The following is a 17,774-nucleotide window of genomic DNA, read 5'->3' as shown; positions in this document are numbered from 1 at the left end:
CAAACAAAATCAATGACTCGCTCCTGCAGGTTCATGCTCTACAATATCCGTAGAGTATGACCCTACCTCAGACAGGAAGCGGCGCAGGTCCTAATCCAGGCACTTGTCCTCTGCCGTCTGGACTACTACAACTCACTGTTGGCTGGGCTCCCCCCTTGTGCCATCAAACCCCTGTAACTTATCAAGAACGCTGCAGCCTGCCTGGTTATCAACCTTCCCAAGTTCACTCATGTCACCCCGCTCAGCCACACACTCCATTGGCTTTCAGTCGAAGCTTGTATCCACTACAAGACGATGGTGCTTAACTACGGAACAGCAATAGGAACTGCCCCTCCCTACCTTCAGGCTCTGCTCAAACCCTACACCCCAACCCGAGCACTCCATTCTGACACCTCAGGTCTCTTCTTGGCCCTCGCACCCCTACTGGAGGGTAGCTCAGTCCAGTCCAAGCTCTTCTCTGTCCTGGCACCCCAATGGAGGAACCAGCTTCCCCTTGAAGCTAGGACAGCAGAGTCCTCACCTCAAACTTGACTGATAGCTACTTTGAGGAAAATTTTACTTTATGCCTGTGATATGTAGTTGTCCCACCTAGCTATCTTAAGATGAATGCAGTAACTGTAAGTCACTCTGGATAAGAGTGTCTGCTAAATTACTGAAATGTAAATGATATACAGTGCCTAGTGAAAGTCTACACACGCCTTGTACAGTTGTCACATTTGTCTGGCTTAAAATGAAATCTAAAAAGGGATTAAATTGGATTTTCTTCCTATTGATCTACACAATGTACTTCACATTTTCAAGTTATAGAATTGTAGAACATTTTCCAAATTAATTTAAAAAACAAACATGTTTTGATTGAGTATGACTTCACACCCCAAAGTAAAAACTTAGTGGACGCACCTCTGGCAGAATAATATTCTACCAATTTTGCACAACTCTTAGGGCAACATATGTGCATTGTTTTTGTCAATTGCTATAGCTCAGTCAATTTTGTTGGGAATCATTGATGTATAGGAATATTAAAACATTGTCTCTGACTTTCAAGCTGATTTAAGTCAAGACTGAGACTGGACCACTCAACACCACTTTGAAAGCCATTCTGGTGTGTCTTTGGCATTCAAATTAGTGTTATTGTCCCGCTGAAAGATAAAAATCCCAGGGTTAGCTATTCAGAAGTTTGAGGCAGGTTTTCCTCTAACTTTTTAACAGGCTTTGCTCCTATCATATTTATTTTGATCCTAACAAACTCCCTAGGCCTAGTCCCTGCTGGTAACAAGCATACCCATGACATGATGCTGTCACCACAATACTTGAAAATACAGAAAATCAACACCAAATACATGTATTTCAGGGCCTAAATTAAATCTTCAGGTTTGGATCAAATCCAATACCATCACAACACAGAGGGGAACCTTCTGTATTTTCAAGTATTGTGGTGGCAGCATCATGTTATTGGTATACTTGCCACCGGCAGGGACCGGGGAGTTTGTCAGGAGCAAAATAAATATGACAGGGGCAAAGCCTAGGTAAAAAGTTACCGGGAAACCTGCCTCTTGTCACCTGAATACCTAACCCTGGGATAGATTTTTTAGAGGAACAATTGCACACATTTTCTGCCAAAAACGCACCTGAATGGCTTTCCAAGTTGTGGAGAGTTCCTGAGTGGTCCAGCCTCCGTCCTGACTTAAATCGGCTTGAAAATTAGACATGGTTTGAATATTGATGTACATCAATGGTTCCCAATACAATGTACAGAGCTTGAGCAATGTTGACTAACAATGGATATATGTTGCCCTAAGAGTTGTGCAAAGCTGGTGGAATCTTATTCACAATGATTCACAGCAGTAATGGCTGCTGGAGGTTCTCCCACCAAGTATTAAATGCCTTCGAATATATAAAGTAGGTTGTGTGGATCGGTAGGGGGGGGTGGATCAATTTAATCTCTTTTTGGTTTTAATTTGATTAAAGGCAGCAAAATGTGACAACTGTGCAAGGGGTGTGTAGACCTTCACTAGCGACTGTACAACGAAGGATATAAAAAAAATATACAATACCCTCTCTGTTCCGAAGCACAGACCATCCATGATAAGAAATATAGCTCATTCTCTCTCCTATTTGTGCTGTCTTTACCTTCTGTCTGAGCAGAGTGCTGCGGACCCTGCCCCACAGCCGTGCTCCTGTGCCTGGGGGCTTCCTGGGACCTGTGTCCCCCTCATCCTCCAGAGAACAGCTGCTGGTGAACTGACTGCTGGTCTGATCCAGTATCAGCTCTTCATCACAGGTCTCACCCATACTCTTCTACTTAAGACTCAGTATCTCACTCTCTACTTTCACTAGCTAATGTACTGTTCAAAACAATGGGACAAACAAAACAAGGCAGCAGTCCAGAAAATATTGTATTGTCTCAAAGAATCCAGAGACTCCTATAGTCCTTTAATGGTCCAGTAGTCCCCCGGAAAATGTCTGTGTGTCCCATCAACTTCTTAACCCTGTCATGTCATCAATCCTTGCACACCAGATGAAAAAAAAACAATGGGAACAAAGGCAGCCCCACGACCACGCTGCCTCCCTGTTGTCCCAGTTCCTAGATGGATCTGTGGATTAACTCCTGAGAATCCCCTCCTCCCCTGACTATGGCCACACGCTGGCAGCTGCTCAGAGGTTATGAGGACTGCAGGGTGGGTAACAGCCCCAGGTTTACACAGGTAGCTTCCTACAGCATCCTCATGGATCACTAGTTGGTAGATCTGTTTTGGTTCTAGTGACCCTGGCTCCTCCTGACTTCACCTGACCCTTTTTCCTCTCAACCAAACCCTCCCGCATCTGATCTGTCTCTTTGTAATCCCCAAACATTTGGGAACACATGCACACACAACGTTCAGACTGCCTCTCCAATCAGCACTTTTCTAAAATTCCACAAACAGATCAGACCCAGGCCAGAGGGTCATCACGCCCAACTGAATGGATGTGACGGACCACGTTGGCTGTGGATTATCCAAAAGAGACAACACATAGATTGCCTATTCAATAAACATCCAATGTTAACCCTTCACTAACTAGACCACGAAGGATCGCTCTCTGTCTCCCCCTTCCACTGCCATTGGTTGGATCTGTGCCAGGGGCTACATTTGGTCTGCCCGTTTCCCTTCCCAACTGTAATCCCCCCTCTGTCACACTAACAACACCCTATCACCAGTCAGGCTGAGGTGGCCCAGCAGCGACCCCACAGCCCTTTTCCGCACCACGGAAACACACATGGTGGGATTACCTGCAACATCGCAGCTATTGGGGATGGCATACAATATACGTAATTTTCACCACCTATCACACCAATATATACTGTATATTCATATAAGAATATGTATATATGAAGTGTGTAAATAGTATTGTTGGTGTCTTTCCTTTATTGAACTTTTTTGTGTGAATTGTATGTAATATCTTATGTTGTTATGGTCTATAACTGTTCTGTACTTTGTCATGTATTTGTACATTGTATGTGGACCCCAGGATGAGTAGCTGCTGCATGTGCAGTAGCTTATGGGGATCCTAATAAACTAAACCACCTATTATTTCATTAACCTATGTCACTGTTGCCACTGTAGCCTGGTGTGACAGGCAACACAAAATGTGCTTCATACCCCCACTCCATACCTGTATCTGTCCTTTGGCCATGATCCTGTCAGTGTTCTCTCCGTCCTCCTTGTTTTGCTTGGCTTTGTTGTAGCACTTCTCATAACACAGCAACCTCAGAGTCTGAGATCCCTCCAGCTCAATCTCAAACTCCTGCAGGGAAACCGTGCAAAACCAGGTAAGAGACAATCTAGCAGATCAGGCTGAATAATAGACACCAGGAAGTTGTGTTCTGAGTGCTAACGGACACATGGCATCCTCACCTCATTCCAGTTGGGTTCTGTGGAGTCTCTGTACACACGTGTCTTGGCTTTGTTCACAAAGTAGCCAAAGGAATCCACCTCCAGAGTGCAGTAGAGATCTGTGTGGAAGAAGATCCAGTTACCATGGCTAATAGGGATACTTAGCTACTGAATCCCAGTAGGACTGTCCTGTATGTACTTTTCGCTACACTGTTAAACCATACTTTCTGACAATCTCCACAATGGAACTTGCCATGCCCTCTGAATCTGTTACGTTTTAAGGGAAATAGTTCCCGTCCAGAGGAAGATTACATTTCGATTAACAGGTCAGATTTTGTATAAGATAAGAGATACTGTATGCATGTGAGCTGTACGCCTGACTGTATTTAGGACAAAGTGTGAAACGACAGGGGTTTTCCATCCAGACCGACCATGGCTGGAGCACAGTGTTCCTCGTTAATCCTGTGAGTTCTGACTTTACGTCAGCAGCTGCTCCACATGGGAATGCCTGCTGACTGGCAGGGGACAACCGGACTAGAGGGGACTGACAGCGGAATGGAAGGGCGGCCTTGGCAATACTCCTTTCATGGGAATCAGGGTAGGACACCAACAATATGGAAAACATAATCTGAGCCACTTACTCAAACTCTGTTTGAGTCCTGATGCAGAATGAACAATGACATTCAGAAAACCATAGAGTCCAGAGGATTCGTCTTCTAAAGAGAGGAGAGTGAATAGTCAGGAGTTGTTTAATCAAAAACAAATATTAATAAACAACTCCCTCTCTTATTATCACTATAAGTTACATTACTGAACAGCCTTCCATTCTTACTAATACTGTATCAGTTTCGTGTCAATGGCCTACCTTCTTTATTCATGGTCATTGGTATATTATGGACCGTCTGAAGCTTCACACATGAGTTGGTGAGCATCTGCAGCTCCAGGGAGGTCAGAGAGAAGCTTTTGAAACCTGCAGGAGAAAATGGAGTTTAGCGAGAGACTGACAGCTACCATCAGCTCAGTCATGGGATTGTAGCAACTATATCTTATGTTGCACAGAACACTCACACTTCTTCTGTTGCTCGCGGATGATCTCCCTCCACTCCGCACGCTCATAATCAGAGGAGATCAGGAATGTGAAGCCCTGAAACAGACAGAGCTCAGAAACATGTAGCCCTCTGCTGTATAACACAATAGACCTGTTGGAAATGCTGTACCACATCTCTACACCTGTAGGGGGCACCAGATCCTAGACCAAAATATTTCACAGTAGAAACAGTAGGGTGTGTAGTTAGATATGACCTTGCAGGACCATAGGTGCAGAGAGAGAGAGAGAAAACAGTCCGTGGCTGGCTCACCTTGCCGTTCCTGTTGGCCACTCTGAAGGCCATGCTGGGGGACATAAGCAGCAGTAGAGACTCCTGCTCCAACAGTTTCTTCTTAAAACGCTCTATTGCTTTCCCTCCTTTAGTGGTTCTCTGCACATACACATACAGAAGAACAGCACTCAGACACTTGTTGCTGTATCAACGCACAGCCTCTGTCATTGCTGGCTCCTCTTATGAAGCCACGATCTGGTCAAGGGTTCCAATATTACTCAAACAGTGATTTTCTCCCTTTCTGACGTCTGCGGTCACCTTTTCTCTCTGTATCTCGTTCTTGATCTGTGAGATCCTGATCTTCATTGCGTCAATCTCCTCTTCCTGGACCTGGGGGATGGGGGTTGCCTCAGAGTCCTCGATGGTCTGGAAGGTGAGGTCTGACAGCGGAATGTACCACTTACAGTCATACTGCTGGCCTTTCCTGGAGATAAACACACAAATGATCAAACAACACACAGGTAAGGAACACCACACAGACATAAGATAGTACACAAACCATCTAGTCCATCAGTAAAGCTACACTCACCCTGCAGTCTGTTTCTTCAGCTTGGCACATAGTAGTAAGTCTGTGAAGAGGAAGACGTGGCGTAGCTTTCTAGATCCCTCCACCAGTTCCACCATGAAGCAGTCCCTCAACAGCTGACGGTTCTACAGGGGCAGACAGTGAATCACACATTCATTGGATAAAAAAAAATAATATATATATATATTTGCTAGAATTTGTTACCATACCGCCAGAGTGAAAAGCCGTTTTCCAGTCATTTCCCTGTCAAGTTGCTTTTTACAATGACTCTCTCTTGATCATGAGGGTCCTAGACCTAGAGGATGTTTCCTGGTGCTTATGCCAGTCGGCAAAACAAACCAAACTACATGCCAGAATAATTTTTCACATTAAGAATAAGGATTCAATATCAATGTCATCCTACGGTAGAGATTAAATGATAGAGCAATTGATGTACCCTAAGTTCACCATCACACAACAACATGTCATTATGGCCTCAAAGTGGAACTACGATCTGGTGAATGTGGCATGATTGGCTCTCGACAGGACTCAGGAGAAGAATCTCCAAAATGACTACTTGCAATGAACAGTAACATAATTCTTAAGCAATGATCTGAGCTGACAGTCTGTTGGTTCTGCAAAATAACAAACTTCTAGTGTCTGCTGGGATGTGTATATTCTCTTCTTGTCACAAGGAAAGAACAGAACCTCCGAAAATCTTTGTCTTCAAACAAAGTTGAGACCTGGTTGTAAAACGTGTAAATTAAGGGCCGTTAGGTTAATCAGTGGCTTTGTTATCAAAGAGCCTGTGTTTACAGGAATAGATCCTAATTCCAGAGGGGTATAATACAAAGCAGGATCAATTATAGTTAGCCAGCTAACTTTGATAAACAACCAGAAATAACTGTTGGCTTTCTGATACGTTTTAGGTTGTTGAGTCAATTAGACCATGACCATTTCCCCAAAAAAGAAAAAAAGAAGTTATTTCAGAACATTTGGGGAAGTTAGCTGACTAAATCCTTGACCCTGCTTTGTAGTATACCCCTCGGAACTTCCTATAATCCTGCCTGGCTGGCCATTCCAGTTGGCGGTTGGGGAGTGCTGCAGTGAAATCTGCTGTTCCTTTGGCCAGAGCGTGGCTGTGGATGCATGTACTGTTTATACTGACCTTATACACTTCGGGCTAAAAGCTACTTATATTTAAAGTACCCACATGAGACTCTACCAACCCATCCTAACCACATTTCAGCAAAAACAAGGAAAACTCCACTAGGGAGGGTCCTTAATGGATTCATGGTCACATTATTGACATTGGTTACTTTCTGACATAGTCATCCTCCATTTTGAGATAATTGGAAAGAGAGGCCCAACTAAAATGAACCCTTGATTTCAATAACCACAGTAAGTATATACTTTTAGCTAGTCACAAGTACTACATTTATTTTGTTTTTAGCATATACCGGCCTATGAATTGTGGAATACTACAAAAGAGCAGTAATATTTGTTCCAGTCTCACGTTCACTTATGATAAGATGTCTGATGGTCATAGTGGGGCAGGTTTCCAGTAATAATATAGGAAGTTCAGCAGGGGGGATGGAGTGAGGGTAACCAGTGCGTGCGTCCACGCGGAAGGGTGGACAGATGCCTGATAAGACGTGCTTACAGGTCATTTCTGGGAAACAGACTTCAGAGACTGGGACCGGAGGATGGGAGTGGGGGAACCAGGACAGGGATGTAGGCGGTGCGATGGGCTTTCCTGGTCAGAACCGTGGAGACCGTTGCCCTCCCGGTTTATACTACTTTATCATGAGCTTCCTCTACGCTCCACTTCCTCCACTAATAAACCAGACACACAGAGATGACTCAGCAGGAATCTGACTAACAACTCAGTTTTATTAGAGTTTCCAGACACAATGTTCTCATGGCTTTTAAATGTTTATACTACTTTTTCAGGAACTGAGAAGCAGTGATTGGCTAATTTACAGTAAGTCTTAGATGCTTAATGTATGAACCGGTGTTGATGATTCCTTATCTTGAAACAAGCTGTGTAATAGGACACTATTCTGTAGACGGGAATTTTCAATGTGACATCAAAGTGGCAGAATGAAATGAAGCCAAATAGGAAAGCAATATAAGGAGGGCCAGAGAGTCACAGGTCCGAGTCTGGCTGTCGGACTCCGTGCTAGAGGTCTTCATGGATCCACCAAAACCCAAAGAGTGGGTCCAGGTCCAAAATTCGAACTTTTCCCTCAGGTCCGGGTCAGGTCCTGTTTGATTGTCATCAGGTCTATGTAACTACAGCTGATAGACCCGAGTAGACCCAACCACAGCTCTGCATAGCATATTTATTTTACGCTAATAAGGTGAATTTATTTACTTATAGACAGCCTAGCCAACATATAAAGACCCATTCGTTAACCAGAAAAGCAACTTGACTGATTAAAAAAATAAAGTAACTCAGGTCCGGTCTAGACCCAGACATGTTAGGGTACGGGTTGAGTCTAGGTCGGTTGTCGGGTTCGGGTTTGACTGTTCTCAGGTCCGGGTCCCCCTTTAAAAAAAATCTGCGTGTCTGTTTGGGTCCAGGTCCAACTTTTTGGACCCGAGAAGACCTCTACTCTGTGCTTCTATGTGCCTACTTGTCAAACCACTGGATGTGTCCTTGGCAGTGAAAACAACCGGCCTATGTATATGGAGGGAACTGTACCCCTCCAACTTAATACATCTTTCTCTATTCCAGACTTTGTGTCAGAAATACATCTACAAGCTGTACTGCATTCAATCTAACCATAATAGCAAGTGTAAACACATTGAGTGAGTGAATGCACGATGTAAATCTAGTTTGGAAAGAAAACATGTTCTCATTAGGTCGTGAAGCCATAGAAAAAGCTAATCCGTGGAGAGATGCAGACACACAGCATGTCACCTTGTGATGTCGCAGCCTTTTACACTGACTGACCTCTCCCTTCTTCACTGTCATGGACTGCCTGCGTGGGGTGATCTCCTCATTGATGCTGGAGAGGAAGTTCTGGGAGATTCTCAGGGCGTCCTGCAGCAGTGGATAGTCTGGGTGGCTGGAGGGGGTGTGTTTTAACAGGTCCTGAGAGAGGGAGAGAGAGAAAGAAGAGAGCGAGAGAGGGGGGATTCATCTAAATTCAATTATGATGACTTCTTCTAATGGATGTGAAGAGGCATTGTTTCCATATAAAAAGAAATCTAAAATTCAGGACCGAAGGGGAAAAATCTCCAGTGTGTTGATTTGACTTACATGCAGAACCAGGGTGCTGCGGGTGACTCTGTCCACTGGTTTGTAAAGCAGAGCTGAGGGGGAAAGGTTCATAAAGTGCATAAGGCCCAAGGCAGGACAAGGCAAAGCAGAACTAACAGCATAGGACACATTGAGGCTGAGGGTCAAATTCAATATGCTTAAGCATGTACCACTCTTACTGAAATGAATTCAATTAACTACAGGGTTGAATTATTCATTGTCTTGAACTATTGATATTTAAAATGTAAGGTTTAGTTCATTTGACCCGGAATAGTACAAAATAATTAAAATCGCACTTACTTTCCAGTGAATTTTTGGCCTGGTCTTTGCATTCCTTGGAACTTCTGACCTTAAGATTCTGAGACCACAACAGGAATTGAGAAAGTATTACAAGTGTGTCCAAGAACAACATCATTTCAACACAGCACAGTAACACAATTTCATTACCCATAACAACAGCATGTGTTCTAACAGAAACATCACCCATGTAAAAGCTCACCATAATGGTCACAGTGAGGAGTGTTAAGAATGCCCAGTCACCACTTCCCAAATAGCCCCCCCCCCCTATCCTGCTGTGTGTGGTGCAATACCTACCTCACATATTTCAGCAAACTGTACGTTGGCCTGGCAGCACTTGTCTGCCGTCTCCACAGCAACCTTGTAGTTATCCACAAAGGCCCTGTACACCCCCAGCTGGCTAGCCTTTAGTGGAGAGAGACAATAGAGAGTAGATAAGATGTAGCATGTGGTAGTTAACCTGCTGTTGATTCATGATTCTACTCGTCATACTAGTTCTGTTTTTTTCTCCCGTCTCAATGTGCTGCATATAGGGATCAGATGAGATATGGCAGTTTAATAGAAACAGCATTTAAAAAATAAAAATAACATGCATCCTATCAGTCTTAAACAAGTTATCCGTTTTGTGCGTCTGTGTGCTTTTGTTTCATGTGTCTCCTTTTTCTCCACCGTCACACTGAGGCAGCTCTTCGCAGTCAGGAGCCTCAGTGTTTTGCCCTGCTTTACTGGCTGTCATGTGGTAAAGCCAGGCTTTTATCTGTGCGGGAGATGTCTCCAGGCAGTCTACTCACATGTGGAGCCAGCATCCACTGCACATTACAGCCAGTCTAACTCCCACTTTTTACTCCTTAAATCTCTTCCTCCAGTATTATTAAAATGATCAAGTGAAGTTTACAGGGGAGTTATGATGCATTTTGTCTAAAAGTGACGACTGTGACTGGATTAGGGCTGTGTCGGTCATGACATTTTGTCAGCCGATAACTGTCATGCAAACAACTGCCGGTCTGATGGTAATTGACCATTAATGAACATAAACACGCTGAGCATCTCCAGGCTTCCACACATTGTCGACAAGCTACTGATGCAGACCTTTGGAACATGTACATTTGAAAAAGTCTAATAAATCCATTTAATATAGCCTACACCATCACAATAAATACATTTTTTATTTTAGGCAGGTCTAAAGAAACATTATGATACAAAGAAAATGTAGCCTATTTCATTAGAACAGAATAGCATATTCTGAGTCTCCATTATGTTATGCTCTGATCTGGCTATGCCATATGGCTGTGGACTACACTAGTTCATTCAGCAGACAAGATTTGCTTAGAATTCCTGTGGCATTATTTGATATTATTTTATAGTAAGCTGAATAAAATTGAAAGGATATTTTTCCCCAAACCATTTCCGAGGAAGTGCGAACATGCGGCTATTCTGTGTTGAGCATTTAACAAAGTGATCATTTGAAACAGGTCCTCCTATATGCTTAATTTAGAGTTATTTATGCAACTTTAGTTGTGATACACTATACACTGTTGTGATACACTGTTTTGTTTTTTAATACATTCTAAGGCTGCATGATGCGATTAATGTTGATTTGAAAAAGGTTGCATGAAAAGGCATGAGACCTGCACTGTTTCTTGCGCAGGCTGCACACACTTCATCAGTCTCTCATTCACAATTTGACAAGGACTTGATAATGTTCTCACCAATCAAACAATTGGTTGAGAGAATGCCAAGAGTGTGCAAAGCTGTCATCAAGCCAAAGGGTGGGAACTTTGATGAATCTCAAATATATTTTGATCTGTTTAACACGTTTTGCATTACTACATGATTCCATTTGTGTTATTTCATAGTTGAGATGTCTTCACTATTATTTTACAATGTAGAAAACAGTCAAATAAAGACAAACCCTGGAAAGAGTAGGTGTGTCCAAACTTTTGGCTGGTACTGCATGTGCCAGGTAGGCTACACCGGTTGTAAAGTGGATGAATATGCTTACATTTTAAGAATTTAGCAATAAATATAGCAGCACAAGAAAGTTGGTATCCTCTTTTAAATTGTGGCTAGTCTAAACTCTGTTTTCACACACGATTGCGAAATTACTGGGCTTTCTAAGAACAGATGTTTCTCTAGGCTCTGTAGGATACGGGCGCCGTAGGCTACGGGACACTTTGCATGCAAAAGAAATGCATGCGCTGTTTCTTGCCTAGACTGCACACGCTGGGCATCATTCACAACTGATAATATTCTCACCCATCAGACTACTCTCAATTTAATCTTGTCTTTACATATACTAGATAAAATATGTGTGGAATTATCTTTTATTTAGAATGGAACATTATCATGCACCTGCTGGAACAGGGGCAGGGGGAGAATTTTTTTTATCTATATGTAGTGGAATAGTGAATGGAGGATGACACTTTCCCCGCGGTTCATTTTCATGCCAGCCAGGTAGGCTACTTCGGTTGTAAAGCGAAGCAATGTGCTTAATATTAGGAAAGTTGAGAAATAGATATAGTAGGCCTAGCCTATAGAAAGCTGACGGGATCCTCTTTTTAATAGAGGCCATCAAAACTAGAGGCCATCAAAACTATGTTTTCTCACGCAATTGCACAGGATAGCCTATAAGAATGTTGCGCAACATGGGCTTACAGGAACACCTTTAATTCCATGCAACAAGCAGCTTTGAGGAGCTGTCTCTCACTGCCAACAGGTGATCCTATTCTGCTTAAACTCTAAAAGCCAGGGCTCTCATGACTAGATTCCTGATTGTATTTGCATGGATGTCAGAGTGATTAGAGGAACAATAGAGCCCTGAGTACCAGGCCATTAGTGACTGGCCGTTAACAAGTTTGGTAGGATACAACCATCAGTGGCATCAGAGCGCCGTTTTGGAGAAGCCTAGTCACATGGAATTTGACTTCGGTCATGACTCGTGACTGCCAGTATGGCGTTCATACAGTCACCGTAACAGCCCTAGACTGGAGACATATCAGCTTACTCAGAGCACAATGCTGTTTACGGCTGGGGAAGTTTATTCTCATGTTTTTGGAGTACAGAAGCCCCCGGAGAACACAAAAGAAACAACAGCATTTACTAGGTCTTTACACAACAATAATATTGCTCACCAGTTTCTGGAAGAGATCACCCACACACTGGTTGTGGCTCCAGTCCTGAACTCTGGGTAGCAGGGCATCGTAGAAGTCCTTGTGGATCTCATGGAGCTCTGTCACCTTGAAGAAGATGGTCTCTATCTGCTGGATGGTCAGCATTGGCTGAGAGGTGGTGGCCGCTGCCCTCAGAGGCTTCATGGGCTGGGACAATCAATGCAAGACAAAGCATTACTGTGTGTGTGTGTGTGTGTGTGTGTGTGTGTGTACACACACGGATGGGTCTCTGTGTGTCTATCCAACATGTTCAATAGTGAGGTGTGCCATATTCAATTAGTTGAGTGATTACTCAAGGCCTAGGATTTAACAGCAGCAGCACAGCTCAAAGTCCTCAGTCTCTCACCAGTAAGATAGCCCCCAGGTGGCTGAGATACATCTCCTCACTGGCTAAGATCCCTGACAGAACCCATTTCCGCATCTCCAACTCTTTCTCCTGATCCAGCTCTGTCTGTGTGAGAATGAGAGAGAGAGAGACCCAGTGAATTAGAGAGAGACAGACCGACCGACAGGGTTTTCACTTCTATCTGGCGAACCGGAGCAGATCTTCCCAAATCCCTGTGGTTGTTCAAGGAGACCGTCCTCTCTAGGGAACCCAACACATTCAATGAAACCCTGTGGGAGATGTAGAGAGCAGAGGCCAGGGTCAAAGATCCATTGTATTGTGTAGAGAAACAATTGTTTTTCTAGCCTAGGATGAGACCTGTAGTACTAGATGGGTCAAAGGCATCAGTCAGTTAGGTTTCTGACAGTCTGTCGATATGGCTCTCGTGTATAGAGAGCAGAGCAGGAATTAATAGCTCTGACAACTCCACAGCCTGAACACGAAGGGGGGCACAAGAGAGCCCCCCCCCCCCCCCCCCGAATTTAACCTTTGAAGATCAGAGTGGAGCACATCAGAGGATGACGACCCAGGGGACACCGGAGATTGGCTAGGTACAGTACAGTAAGGGTGGTTGAGATTTATAGGGTGAGTGAAAGTGTGGTTGGAAAGAGCAGAACATCTCTCTATTAAATACACGCAGAGCCCAGGGCACACTTAGAAAGGTGGAAGCAGTGCTAGAGGACGGGAGCATTAACAGATTGCTGCACTGAATGGAAAATCCGAGACCGGCGCTTTAAAATGTAGGAGATGAAGCGTGTGGCAGTAGGACTGGTGATAACATTACCGACAAGGTGAACTCCAGGGAGCCAGATGAGTGTGTGTCCCGGCTGCTGCGGCTCTTGGAGCGGAGGCGAGGTGAGGAGGAGGGCGAGGTGCTGAAAGGCTGGAGGTCATGGTGCTGCTGGTGCTCCTCTGCCTGCTCCAGATATCCATAGGAAGGAGGGGTTCCACTGTAGGGGGCTTCTGGGATAATGACACACAGGTGGAAGGGGGTTAGGTGAGGGATTTGAAAATATATGTTTCAATAACTATTTTCATGGCAGCAAGGCATTTCAGGCAATGGCACAGTGGGAATCTCTCTCTCGTTGACCACATCACTTCACAGGCAAGAAAAGTGCTCTTCTCATCCAAAAACACCACTAATGCCACTGAACAGACAGTGGAAGGAAGTTAGGAAGGGTTGACCATTTATCACCCTCTCAAACATTCTAGTCATAATCCTTTGTTGAGAAGAGAACATTATGCAGACACAAAAATAGCCACAATAGGTTTCACATCATACAAACACAAGGGCTTAAAAAAGTTATTCATCTGTATAGCAAATGGTATTATCTAGAAGCTACTGTATATTAAACATATTTATAAATGGCCCACAGGCTGAAAATACAGCTGTGTCATTCAACCTCTAGTGTGCTCTATTCCAATACAGTCCATGTCTCTGTGCTTCAAATCCCCTCTGACCTTCAGCAAGCAGTGTGCAGCTCTGCCAAATCTACCACAGAGACTGTGCCAGACACACAGTCAGGGACAGTTCCACAGCAGAGGATAAACCAGGAGAACTGCAGCGAAAATACTGACTCACTTGTGTGGTTCGGAGAATCATTCATGTAAATCCCTCTACTCTGAGTAGGCTACACAAACTACTGTAACTGTACAGACATGCCAGTAGTTCAACTGGACAGGGGCTTAACCATAGTAATTCTTTATTTACATATCAACTCAATGGATTTCAAAAAGCAACAAAAAAAATAATAATAACTCTAGGAAGTGAACAGACTAGTATCAGAGCAATCAAATAGGAATTCCTTCTTATTGATCACTCAGTGGTCAGAATCAAACCAGTAACCTGTGGAACAGATAATTGGGTCAATGGGACTTTGTCCGCCCATTATTATCTCTTCTCCTCTCCTTCCTTCTCCACCATGTCTAATTGTGGCTGTGTGGTGTTTCTAGTTCCTTCTGAGTGAATACATCCAAGGCGTAGGGAAGTGGCGAAGGCTACAGTAGACCTCTCCGTTTGTAGAGCAGACAGAGGGAGGACTAATCTTAGCTCTTCCTATTCTTTTTGGTTCGTAAGTGTTGGCAACCGACCAGAAACACCCCCTCTTATTCATAATCACAGCAAAAGTGGACATTCTGGGAGGAAGTGTATGCAGACAGAATGCAACACAGTGGTCTATTTTGGTGTTATAGCTGCTGTTGTGTAGATTACTCATCTAGAATTGCATAAAGTAGTGCTCAATCCCCGTTATTGATACCTTGACTCACCCACAATGTATATCATCTTTGGCAGTTTCTGTGTGGGAGATACAGACAAACAAACCACAGCTTGTAAGGACTCAGTGTTGAAAAAGCAGGACACTGAGAGAACCTACTGTATTTTCAGAAGAGGATACACAGAGATAACTAGCTCACCTCTACTAGAAAACAGGAAAAAGGAATCCGGAAGCATGGCGGGCAGAACAAACCCAGCCCTGTGAAGTGTCTGGGGCCTGGCCGAGTCAGTCTGACAATGTGACACCCAGATACAATGACAGCCTGAACAAACACACTGCGCCCTGCAGAGAGAAACCACTGTGTTTACTCTGGAGGAGCAGGCCACTGCAGGGCATGACAGGCCAGGGGAATATAGGGGAAGCCAATGTGAAAGGCCACACTGTGTGTCTGTCAGATTATACAACAGCAGTGACAATGGGTGAAAAACACTTCCTCTCACACAGATACAGAGGCCTGGAAATCACTGTCAATTGACACATACTAACCCATCATTCAGACAAAAATACATTTCAGTAAAATTGGCATATTTATCTGTTTATTTGGATCCCCATTAGCTTTTGCAGAAGCTACTCTTCCTGGGGTCCACAAAAAATACCAAACATGACAAGTAACAAAACACTGATAGACAAGGACAGTCATATAGATTTAAAATACAACCATATACAAACAATACAACAACAAAAATGATGTGCTTGTTAGTGTGTGTCTGTGTGTGCCTCCTCACAGTCCTCGCCGTTCCATGAGATGTTGTTCAATCCGTCTTTTAAAGGTCATTTTGCTGTTTGCTTGAGTAATAGGAGATGGAAGGGAGTTCCATGCGATCATGGGTCTGTATAATACTGTGCGTTGCTGTGAATTCATTTTGGACTTGGGGACTGTGAAGAGACCCCTGGTGGCATGTCTTGTGGGGTATGTTTGGGTGTCTGAGTTGAATGTTATTTGATTATGCAGACAAAACGGGAATTTTCATCACAGTAATACTTCTCATAAAAACGAGAAGAGAAGCAGTTACTCTCTCATCAACCCCCAAGCAGGAAAGACTGGCATACACGTGGTCGATGTTAGTTCTGTATGTGCATTTCAGGGCAAGGCGTACCACTCTGTTTTGAGCCAGCTGCAGCTTTGCTAGGTCTTTCTTTGCTGCACTACACCATAATACCAGACAGTAATCAAGATGGGACCAGACCAGAGCCTGAACAAATAGTACAGTTGATTTGTCAAAAACGCAAAACATTTTTACGACAGCCACACCCCTCCTCACCTTCACAACAACTTTGTCAATATGACTCGATCATGATAATAGACCATCCAATGTTATCATCCATAAAACGTGTTAAAAAAGTTATTTCTTACGAACTAATATGAAATACAATATTGTTATTTTTTAATGGAATGACACAGAGAGTTATTTACATGGCCCTGGAATAACCATACTTTAAAAAAAATGCAGATTAGTTTTCCATGGTAGCGTGAAAAAGCAGGCAAACATCCTAACATTGAGTGAAGAGGATTTCACAATAGGCTAGATCCTCAATCAAGCTTAGTTCTCGGACTACAAGGCCTGTTGCTAAGGAAATGTCCAGGCAGGTCTGTCCGGAATGTTGAGCAATTCATCAACTTCAAAGCGGAAACAGACATTCTGCACAGGGTCAAATTTTCACACAAATACCCCCCCGGCCTCCCACAGACACATATAACATTAGATTCATATTAAATATAATCTAATCAACTCTAGGATGGCTGTCCCTGAACCAACCCTGTAAGTTGTCTAATGCTTTTACTTTTTCACAAGTTAAATCACTTTAAAACATTTACCAAAGAAGCTCAGCTACGGCTCTGTGGAACAAACAAAGAGCAAATGCACTTTTCCTGTTTCCACTGTGCAGTGACAGAGTCATTGAGAAAACGGCTTTACTCTCAAACACTGTGGGTGGAAGGTGGTAGAGGGAATCTGACAGTCTCCCCTCAACTAACCTCAAAAGGGTTACAATTGTGCAATTCAGGCTGTATCACAACAAAATGTGAAGGGGTGTGAATACTTTCTGAAGGTACTGTAGCAGCTGAGGAACAGAGGAAAACATTTATCTGGACTTTTAGTAGAGAATGCTGCAGAATTTAGAGATTCTTTCAGCATTATTGAATTTGCCTCTGTGCTGATCTTTGTGTTTAGTAAACGAAAGTTCATCAGGCTTAGAAAATCTTTGCCTGTATCTGGAAATGGTGATTGTTTAGTGCACAAGTTAGTCATTACAGAGGGAGCCACTAAACATAGCTACCTGCTATACATAACAGGTTAAAACGCTCTCAAATCCCTGTCTAGAGAGCATAACCTCGGCACCATGCACTCGGTCCCTGTAGATAAAACAAAAATCGGAAAACCTCTGACAACCTCTGTTTTGTGGAGAACGATGACAGGAGGTTTGACACACACACACCCCAAAGCAGGGTTGGGGTCAATTCCATTTCAAATTCTTTCTAATTGAAAATAATTTTTGTGTATTTCTGGAAATGACTGGAATTGGCCCTAACCCTGCATCAAGGATATATACACATATACCTACTCCATATGTATACCGAGTGTACAAAACATTAGGAACACCTACTCTTTCCATGACATACAA

The 17,774-nt window shown here is 43.5% G+C and overlaps 1 protein-coding gene across 3 annotated transcripts in view; it reads right to left on the bottom strand.

The window, feature by feature from the left end:
- The window catches only part of LOC139545556 (breakpoint cluster region protein-like), a 43,397-nt gene that overhangs the window by 5,839 nt on the left and 19,784 nt on the right, over window positions 1–17,774 (bottom strand). Inside the window, exons 2-16 of one of the 3 annotated variants that reach the window (XM_071353474.1) lie at window positions 13,661–13,839; window positions 12,838–12,942; window positions 12,453–12,638; window positions 9,619–9,726; window positions 9,325–9,382; window positions 9,025–9,077; window positions 8,716–8,856; window positions 5,781–5,902; window positions 5,510–5,675; window positions 5,231–5,350; window positions 4,941–5,016; window positions 4,738–4,842; window positions 4,514–4,588; window positions 3,894–3,991; window positions 3,652–3,783 (exon numbers count right to left, since the gene is read on the bottom strand). In XM_071353474.1, the coding sequence (XP_071209575.1) occupies window positions 3,652–3,783; window positions 3,894–3,991; window positions 4,514–4,588; window positions 4,738–4,842; window positions 4,941–5,016; window positions 5,231–5,350; window positions 5,510–5,675; window positions 5,781–5,902; window positions 8,716–8,856; window positions 9,025–9,077; window positions 9,325–9,382; window positions 9,619–9,726; window positions 12,453–12,638; window positions 12,838–12,942; window positions 13,661–13,839 (1,724 nt within the window). Of the gene's footprint in view, window positions 1–2,130; window positions 2,572–3,651; window positions 3,784–3,893; window positions 3,992–4,513; window positions 4,589–4,737; window positions 4,843–4,940; window positions 5,017–5,230; window positions 5,351–5,509; window positions 5,676–5,780; window positions 5,903–8,715; window positions 8,857–9,024; window positions 9,078–9,324; window positions 9,383–9,618; window positions 9,727–12,452; window positions 12,639–12,837; window positions 12,943–13,660; window positions 13,840–17,774 lie in introns of those variants that run through there. The other 2 variants (XM_071353475.1, XM_071353476.1) reach the window with 2 other exon arrangements.

The sequence above is a fragment of the Salvelinus alpinus genome, chromosome 19 (assembly GCF_045679555.1).
Source record: "Salvelinus alpinus chromosome 19, SLU_Salpinus.1, whole genome shotgun sequence".
Lineage (NCBI taxonomy): Eukaryota > Metazoa > Chordata > Actinopteri > Salmoniformes > Salmonidae > Salvelinus > Salvelinus alpinus.
This window is presented reverse-complemented; position numbering and strand designations above follow the sequence as displayed.